This window comes from Plectropomus leopardus, chromosome 15 (genome assembly GCF_008729295.1).
Source record: "Plectropomus leopardus isolate mb chromosome 15, YSFRI_Pleo_2.0, whole genome shotgun sequence".
Taxonomy (NCBI): domain Eukaryota; kingdom Metazoa; phylum Chordata; class Actinopteri; order Perciformes; family Serranidae; genus Plectropomus; species Plectropomus leopardus.
The window spans coordinates 1,468,021-1,478,289 of record NC_056477.1 but is presented as its reverse complement, the minus strand read 5'-3'; the positions used below and the strand labels follow the sequence as shown (position 1 = coordinate 1,478,289).

The 10,269-nt window shown below is 38.7% G+C and overlaps 1 protein-coding gene across 1 annotated transcript in view; it reads right to left on the bottom strand.

Annotated features, from left to right (window-relative positions):
* The window catches only part of LOC121954820 (attractin-like protein 1), a 267,997-nt gene extending 262,300 nt beyond the window's left edge, over positions 1-5,697 (bottom strand). Inside the window, 2 exon segments of the mRNA XM_042502528.1 lie at positions 2,254-2,287; positions 4,828-5,697. Of these exon segments, the coding sequence (XP_042358462.1) occupies positions 2,254-2,287; positions 4,828-5,051 (258 nt within the window). The 5' untranslated portion in view covers positions 5,052-5,697.
* Positions 5,698-10,269: the final 4,572 nt, after the last annotated feature.

Here is a 10,269-nt window from a genome sequence, read left to right as displayed (position 1 = left end):
CAGCAGCGTATCATGCAGACACTAAAGGTGACTTTGGCATCGGGATCTTACGCCAAACGCACTGTAAAGTGGCGAAGTTAGATGAGCTCTGAATGGGAACGTGCTGAACCACACCGAGCTCTCCATCAGATTTCATGTTAACTTGATAAAGTGAATGAAAAAAGAATCTACCTGTTGGATAAACACAGTAAAATTAAAGAAATATTTTCTCTGTATGCAATATTTTAGAGGTTTTCCCTTTTTCCACAGTTTTGTCTTAATGTCTTTGTCATGCACAGTCAACAGTATTCTGTATAACAGAAATGACCTGATGAAGCTCAAGACAGTTTTCTGCAAAAAATAACATTTACAGCGTCCAATGAGTTTGGTGAAACTGTTAAACAGCTTTTCAACCTTTTGTCAAAGAACTGTGCAGAATTTCAGTCTCACACTCAGTAGTAACAGACAATAACTCGCCACAAGAAGAAAAGCTCGTCCCTGTTGTGTTGTTTTTCTGTTGTCCAGCCTTCAGCCCGCTCTGCTCACCTGCTCTCACAACAGTCACATTGACTGAGAAATCGATGCGATTCTCAAGAGAGAAAGCACCAGACTGAAGTCCTGCCATCTTTCTGTCCTTACTTGTGCAGATAAGGCTGCAGGTGATTGTGAAAAAGGTAATGTCATCCTATCTGGGGGTATGAGGGGCGATTCATGCCACAGAGAAAGAAGGGAGGGGGAGCTGATCATTTGAGCTGCTCTAAGGATGAAAAAGGGGGAGGTTCTACATGCAGTATATTTCATATAAATATCTTCAGTAACTTACAACCATTTCTTTTGTAAAATGTTTTTAGTCAAATACACACCCTTCTTGTGTGTGCTTTGTAAAGCTGTTCGTGTTTTTGTTTTAATACCTTCATGGCAGCAAAATCATACGATATGATGTGAAAAGATAAGATACGATGCAATAGCATACGATACAATACAATACGATACGATACGATGCAATACGATACGATGCAATACGATACGATGCAACACCACACGATATAACTTAACTGTCAGTTTACACTGAATGTCATTTTGAATCCTCAGACAGCTCTACTCAAGAAGTTCACACAAATTAGACATACAATTACACAAACAGCGTTTACCCATAAAAACACCTCGAACAGTCATGACCATGGAAAACATCATATAATCTGACGTCTGACCATTTTCCGGAAAAAAACATGCTACATTAGCCTGCATATATCTACAGGCCTCGACTACCCGCTGTTATTTTGACATGGATAACGAATTACAGGCATTGCTGACCTTGTTTTTGTGCTAGCAGTTGTTTTAAGGTGAAATTCTCCATTTTTTTATGCAAGTGAAGTCAAGTCAGTTTTATTTATAAAGCCCATTATCACGTTTGCTTTACAGCTTGACAGCGTACAACATCCCTCTGTTCTTAGACCCTCACATCAACTAAGGAAAAACTCCCCAAAACAGCCTCTGAGGATGGATCCCTCCTTCAGGATGGACAGACGTGCAACAGATGTCGTAAATAACAGTTAAGTTACAGTAATGACATTAACGAAATAGAGACAGAGAGAGAAAGAGAGAGACTGCCACCACTGCTTACATGCACAACAGGCAAACTATTATTGCAGCGATCTGCAACAGTTCTCGCGTTCAGTCCACTCGAGCAATGCTTCCTGTTTACATCGCGTCATACATGCATAGTGTATCTGAATGGTCATATAATGTTCGTTTTAAGGTGAATGGTGCTAAAATGCTCATATGGACGGGGATCGTCTTTGTCTTAAGATCTTAAATTTAAAACAGAGAAATGTGGATGTAGTCTTAATTTTCATGGCGAATTTCAGCCTCATAGAAAGAAAGTCGAAGTTCCTTTAGGGTGAGCACAGTTTTTTGAACCAATGTAGTGATGGATTCACAGAGCGAGATACACAGCTGCTGTTCGCACACTCCTCGAAAGGCATCACGTAAACGTCTACCTGGGTGTTCATGTCTTTTTACAATATTTGGTCATGTTATGAGAGTCTGTTTCGAAGTTATGCACCTTTTTGTTATAAGCTGCTTCCACTTCCACACCCTCTTTTTGCCAATTAACTGTTAACAGTTAATCAGCCGTCCTTTGGCTCAGGAACAATCTTTCCACATAGTTTTGAACAACTCTGTGAATAAAGTTCTTGGTGTTTTTGTGACAGATTTCTTCCATTACCTCGCCAACTTTTAGCCAATTCGTATGAACACAAACACATACTTGACCTTCTTGCCAAATTTCAGCTCCACAGGTCGAAACCTGTAAGCGAAAGCCAAAAGTTTGGGAAATTTTTGTAGACAGACCAACGAACAGAGCTGCAGAGCTGCTGGTCGAAGCTCAAAAACTACCATCTCATCTTCAGGCCAACATGATACCACAGAGAGATTATTCTGAGTGTCTGAATACTGTCTCTAACTGGGATTAAATAAAAAGGACAAATGCTTCCATCTTTGTCATAACAACAAATAAACACAGCATCAAAATTAACCCTAAAGGCGCCTTTTAACATTACACACACTCAAAATATGTTTTTCAAAATCAAGCTTTGAAAAATATTATACGTTAATATTATTTTCTACTTTCATTGAGTCATCAGTCCTTACCACAAATATCAAATATTGATGAATTTTAAGCATGTATCCCTTTAAATGCTAGATTTTTGTCATGATGCCACTATGTTTTTAGATTGGAAAAAAAACATGCACAAAAAAAGAATTATTGTCATTATTTTACATGTTAAGTAGATTTATTTTATTATCACAGCCTAGGATATATCAATGATAAGGAGCAACACTGATTTTAATATGTTATTGTAATATTCACACTCTGCACACAAAATGCACATTTCAAAATCAAGCTACCAAAAAATATTATATATTAATAAGATTTTTTTTTACTTTCACTGAGTTTTTTTAATCCAACATCAGTCCTAATCATAAATATTAAATGTTCATTCATTTTCTAAACTTTAACCCTTTAAATGCCAGATTTTTTTTTACTACATACAAAATGATGAATTTAATTTTTTTTTTTCACAGTGTATTTTAGATTTTTTGTAGGGGCTGAGCTCGAAATTCCAAGATTAAAAAAATACTTCTTGCCAAAATGTATGCCATATGCATGAACACAGCCAAAATCATCAAAACACTGAAGAATGAAAAGCACAAAAAATGCACCAAACAGTCTCTAAGGGTTAAATAGGACAAACTGTCTGCAGTCACTCATCACTGCCGTGTGCAGTTATGAATCCCTGAAACCGCACCTGCATCATGGACTTTGATCAAAAACTTTCTCGTATCTCAGCCTAAAACAGCTCAGGAAATTTCAGAGGGGAGATATCTGTCATGCCATTTCTGAATGCTGATTTATTTTTAAAGAGAAGCTGCTCGACAGCAGCGGCAGCAGCAGGCTTTTTAAGCGCGTGTGTAGTCCCCTAAAGTGGCAGTGAGAGTGGCAGTCACTCTGAGCAGCAGACAGCAGTGACCAATCTGCTGTCTGAGCATTAAAATTACATGTTGTCATATTTAGAAAAGCGTTTTGCGCTCACTGAGTTGAACCAGCTGAACCTGCACTCTCCTGCATGTATTTACAGTGTGTCAGTGCAGAAGCATGACCTACGCATGTGTGCAAAAAAAGTCCGCTTGAGTAATTCAGCGTTCATGCACATTTTTAACAGTGCATTTCCATGACTCTGAGGCAAATTTTAAAGACCATACGTTCTCTGAAAAGGCCATCAAAGCTCAAAATTAGTTTCTTCTTCATTACTATAAAGTTCTTTTTAAAATATATATATTATTTTAGGAAAAAATGAAATCAGAACAGGATTACAACTGACATTTAAATACAACTTAGGGACTGTTCAATATCTATTAGATGGGAGGAGGAGTTGCAAAAAGGGGGGAGCCATGTCAAATATTTTTTAAGCAATGGAGGACTTGTTTTTTTATTTGGGCTTTAGAGGAAGGTGTTGTAATACTTTAAATAACAGTTTTGTTGAAGCCCATGTTTTGTTTTTTGTTTTTGTTTTAAAGCCTTTTTTCTTGAAAAAATTTTTGTGATTTTTTTTCTTCATTTAAAAATGTTTGGTGATTTTTACAGAAAACATGCCCTTCATACCGTGGGGCCTGTTTGTAAATCATATTTTCTTTTTCTTTTTTTTATGTTTTTTTTTTTTTTTTGTTTAAATATTTTTGGGCAATTTCGAATAAACAATTTTGAGCATATTTAATTTTTTGGGCAATTTTTAAAAATAAAATTTCATTCTTTTTCTTCTTTAACTATTTGGGGCAATTTTTAATAAACCATTTTAGCATTTTTTTTTTTTGGGACGACTTTTAAGTATATTTTGTCCACTTTTTTAATTAAAGCACGTTGCTCGGTATGATTTAATTTCACATATTCGATTAAATTCTCATTTGATTGTCAACAAGGGAATTTCAAGTAGAAAAAGTGACTGCAGAGCATCAAGATGCATGATCTTTGTTTTTGTAGTGGCATTAATTACCCCTCATACCCGGTAGTGACAGAGCCAGGTAGCATCCAAAGCAGCTAATCATTCACACTGAGTCCAGTCAAACAGGTTGTTTGCCTCGAATAAAAACACTCAGGCGCCAAAAGTAGCGATACCAGAACTCATACAAAGCCAAAATTGATAAAAATGTATCCTGATGTTCACACAGTTTAGAGGCAGCACGTGGTTTAAACACCTTTTGCCAGTTTGCGAGTTCGCTCAACGCAACAGTGACACAAATAACAGCCGAACAGGTAAGATTAGACTCATACAGGCACGTGGCACTCACCTGAACCTGCCCTGGCAGTGCTGGCACTGATCTCCGACCCAGCCGTGGTCACACACGCAGCTCCCGTTGATGCACTTCCCCGAAAAACAGCTTTTATCGCAGGACTTGGACGCAGACGAAGCCTCCGTGTGAATCACCAGATGAAGCACCATAAATACTCCCAGATATGTTTTCAACACGCTCCTTTTGGACGACTTTAATTGTATTCCTCCAATATCATCCATGATGGACGCGGGGTGTGTGTGTATGTGTGTGTGTGTTTGAGAGGCTGCAGCCCCGGATTTAAAAAACGATCTGTCACCTTTACGCGGTGAGGTGATCTGTTGGCATCAAGTGTCGATCCAGGTTTAAGTACCTGTGACGCCAACGGGGGAAAAGAGCTCCGGAAAACAGTAATTACGCACTATGAGGACATGCCGAGAGGTGTTTGGGAGAGCTGTGGGACGGGACAAAGAGATGAAACTTTGATGGAAACAGTTTCGAGCCAAAAAACGCTGTAAATTCCAATCGGAGCCATCCGAGCGACGCAAACCCAAAATCCGCTGTTTTGCAGCGCGTCAACACAAGTCCTCCAGATAACTTCCACTGTGGTCAAGGCTCCGATGTAAACACGGTGACCGGATGATGCTGCCTCAACGTCAAAGACCGAAATCTCCGAGCTGGAATAAACCCACGGAGCTCCGGGGCTCGCCGCGCGCTGCTCTGCTGCCCGGTTGTTTTTTTGGATGAGCTCCCAGACAAAAGACGTGTCCTCTGGATGCGACAGCCGCAGCTCTCCCGGAGCGCCGCTTCTCTCTCCTGCTCCGTCTGCTGTCGCTCTCCGGTCCACAGCTGGTTTGTCACGGGGAAACTCCTGCACAAAGAGCCGAGCATGAGCAGTACGGACCCGCGGTTAAAGGGACAGTTCCGTTTAAACGGTGAAGGCATGCAGCAGCAGCAGCAGCAGCAGCAGCAGCAGGCACCGAGCAGAGACAAAGACAGGGACACTCATCTGCAGCAGAGTCACTACGTTTTCCTATTGGCGGTTTGCATTTAAAGCATTTAGCAAGACTCAAGATTCAAGACTCAAAATAGATTAACCCTTATGGCCCAATATCATACACACTATCGCTCTGCGCACAAAATGCACTTTCAAAATCAAGCTTTAAAAAATATTATACATCAATATTACTTTCTGCTTTCATTGAGTTCATTATTTAACCAATATCTATCCTAATCACAAATATCAAATATTCAAAATTTTTCTGAATTCAACACTTTAATGCCAGCTTTAAATAAAGAAAAAACAGAAAAATGAATTATTTTCAATATACTACATGCTAAACACATTGTTATTTTTGGGTGATCGCACATCAGGATGTGTCAGTAATTAGCACACTGTTTTCTATACAATTTAATTTTTGTGCAGTGTCAAATGCTCATATCTACACACAAAATGCAGTTTTCAAAATCTGGCTATGAAACATATTATACATTAATATTATTTTCAACTTTCATTGAGGTTTGTTTTTTAACCAATATCAGTCCTAATCATAAATATCAAATATTCATTAATTTTAAGAATTTAAGCTCTTTAAATTCCAGGTTTTTGTCACGATGCCACTATGTTTTAGTTGAAAAAAAAACCAATAATAATTATTTTCAGTATACTACATATATAAGTAGTTTTTTTTTTATAATCACAGCTTTGGATATGTCAATGATTTGCCCCGGCAAAGATTGTGAACCTATAGCATGCATTATCTCCATAAGCCAGATATAGTTAAAAAAAAAAAAAAAAAAGTCACATTAGGTGGAAAATAGGAGCCTAAAAATGTCACATTCTAAGGAAAAAGTACAGAATGACACCCAGAAATAATACAGTGCACATTTTTATGCTTTGATGGCTGTGTAATCAAAAATTGCTGTTGAAACATGTTTCAATGGCACATTTTTGCACTCTTTTTGGGGTAGTTTTGTGTCTAAAAGAAATTAAATAAAATCCTCAAGACATCGTATATTTAGTTCTTCAAAGCTGGGTCAGATTTTTTACCCATTTCAACAGAAATATGTTGCACATTAAAACAAAGTCCCTCTCATGCACACACCCTTACAGAGTTATGAGAATGGGTAACCACAGGGAACAATAAAACTGCTGCAAAATGTAAATCTCTGCTGGATAAACTGCTCTGAGACAATTTGCAGACAGCATCGCTAAATCCATTAGAGCGAGGTCTGGTACTGTAAGTTGGTCAAATTTTATTTATCCGTTCATCACCAGCCAGAAATAGAAAATATGTGAGGTTTGGGGTCCAGTCTGATTGATTTATTGCGGTGATCAATCAGTGAACATGGACAATAATCACTTAATGTCGGAGAGAAAACAGAAATATCTTTTATTTCTGAAGTTCCTGATTGCCTGGATGCGTTTGAGCTGATTCAGAGACAGATATGACAAGAACATTAAAACCAGACTGACACAGCAGAGGCCTAATTCCCCAAACTGTCTTCCTGATTTATAACTTTATCTCACTTCGAAGCTTTAAAGACACAAAGATATTCTTCAGAGCCAAGAGGGGCTTTTTGAAAAACAAAGCCAAGATTTGCATCTGTGCTCCCTGAGGGCTCGCAAAAACATCCAGCGAGCCAGAAGACGATAATCCGCAAACCAAAAGATAGACTCGTCTCAGGCATGATGTTACTCTGCTGCAGCGATGAGGAGAATCTCAAGGTCTGAAACTGAGATATTGACTGCAACAGTCACATCGGGGCAGAGACCTGCTGTATCACAAGGTGAGTGTGAAATATTCATCATTGAGCTCATTGAATCCAGTCGCTTAAGGACACAGTTTTCTGATTTTGTTACATTTCTCAGCAGCACTCTGAATCCCCAAATTTCCTGCCACATCACTTTTGATGTTTTTAACTCAACACAGCTGTGTTTAAAGTTCATAGTTTGGTTTAGGAAACATCAAAAGTGAGCTGGGTAGAGGAAATTAGGGGATTTTGCTAATGGACTGTGCTAATGCTGTTGAGCACAACAACAAAATCAAAGTGCATTTATCAAGTGATTTGTTTTGGTTAGATGGTTTTGGTTAGGTTTTGGAAAATATTTCATTCGCATAATGTTCTATTTATCAATATTTTCTATTTTAATAATGAATCAGAAGGCTATGTGGTGCAAACATACACTCTGATGAGCCCACCTGCACTGCCTGAGAGCTCCAGAGCTGACAGAAAAAGTGGATATTTTTCTGCATATTTGGAGGAAACCAAATCAGAGCTAAAAGGAGAGTGAATATTTGATCTACATTCATCAGATGGACACAAACAGGACTCATATGGAAATGTTACTTCATCTCTTACGGTAACCTAATCAAATGTTGGCACTGTATGTTCTGCAAGCTCTGTTACATTTTTACCTTTTATGTAGGAGATGAGGTGAAACTTCACATTTTAACAATGTTGTTGAAACACGTTTGGTGCCTAAAACTTTGTTGGAAAATCAGTGACACGTTACTACAAAACACCCACATTTCGTGCCTAAAGAGCCGCTGGAAACATGGTGTTGGTCACTAAAAAACACCCAAGTTTGGTGCAAAAATCCACTGGAAAAAACAGCAACAAATCACTACAAAACACCCACGTTTGGTGCCTAAAACTGTTTCGGAAAAGCAGCAGTTGGCTGCTACGAAACACCTACATTTCATGCCTGAAACTTTGTTGGAAAAGCAGCAACTGGTCACTACATAACACCAACATTTGTTGCAACTTGTTGCTGCTTTTCCAAGGAAGTTTTAGACACAAAACCTTTGATGATTAAAAGCCACTGGAAACCCAAAACACCCTTATTTGGTACAATAAGCCACTGGAGAAACAGCAGTTGGTCACTACAAAACAACCACATTTGGTACCTAAAACTTCTTTAGAAAAGCAGCAACGGGTTGCTACAAAACACCCACATTTGTTGCAACATGCCTGCTTTTCCAAAGAAGTTTTAGACATGAAAACATCCACATTTGATTATCAAAAGCCGCTGGAAAAACAGCAATTGGTCACTACAAAATAACCATGTTTGGTGCTTAAAACATAGTTGGAAGTTTGCTACAAAACACCCATATTTGGAGCTTTAAAATCCGCTGAAAACACAATGACTCGCTCAACCACCATCAGTTTGGTTGTTCTCAAACACTAGTCTGCAGCTTTGGCCAAACAAAATATGTTGTTTGACATTGCCCTCTAGAATGACCGATAACCAGTCCTTAACCGGAGGGTTTGTGTTCTGGTTATCTAAAGTCAACTGAAACTCCTCAGTTAAGGTTTGAAAAAACATTTTGGTCGTTGTTAAAAGAAACCAGCACAGATCTGTTGTTACAGTCAGAGACAATATATGCAAGCTGCAGTGTGTGGTCCAATATTAAAGCCACTTTCTTTGAAATAAACTCCCTGATTCAGAGGAGAAAAAAATGCTTTTGGGGGAAAAAGATAAATGAATGTATCAGGAGTGGCCGCAGTGACTGCTGGTGTTCAGTCTGTTCAGCAAATCAGGGAGTGAGTCTCACAGCAAGACAGATCCATCTTCATCAGCTGAATATGATTAAGACAGATTTTATTTTCATGGGTTTGTTCCTCTATACAAGCCACATTAATCTACTATATTTAAATATTTTATATCCACTTTTATACAACGAGCCGCGCAAATTCATTTCAGTCACTTTGTCATTTTACTGCCTCCCCCCAGAGTTCGGATTCACATTGAGCTCATCAAATCACTCCGGCTGATTCTTATTTAGATTCTATTATTATCGGACTACAGCAGGTACTCTGGCAGCCGGCCACTTCTTGAGGAAACAGCTGGTTTATTGCAGGCTGGCTTTTCCTTTCCACACCCCTCCTGGGACACACAGCACTACACCTTGCTGCTGCTGACATACACTTCTTTCTTTGCCCTAATTTCTCGGCTCTTTTGCCAGCAACAAGACCATCTGCCTTGCCTCTAAATTAGGGAGAGTATTTATCAAATGTCATGAGACGGGAATACTGATCTGGGTTCTGCTTTGCCTTGCAAGTCAAGATAAATGACAAGGTCAAGGACAGGGAGATGTGCACGTTTCCCACATCAATATTCATTAACTTACTGGTGGGTTATGAAGTAGAAAATGAATTGTTTGGAAGAGTTTGGTGTCACAAGTGTCAGTATAATGAGAAATTGGAGGTGAGAAATGTATTTTCTGTCATTTTTAACAAGATATATTCATATTTATGGGTGTGTCTGACTAAAAATGTGAAAATAAAAGTCCTCACACTCCTCTCTACTTGTTTTTTAGGGCTTGCAGGCATTATGCTTTTGAATTGTCTGCCCCTCCGATCCATTCTTGTGAATATCTCAAGAACACCTTTAAGGAATTTCTTCAAAATCAGCACAAACTTCACCTGTTTCATTCCTGTGAACTCAATATCTCG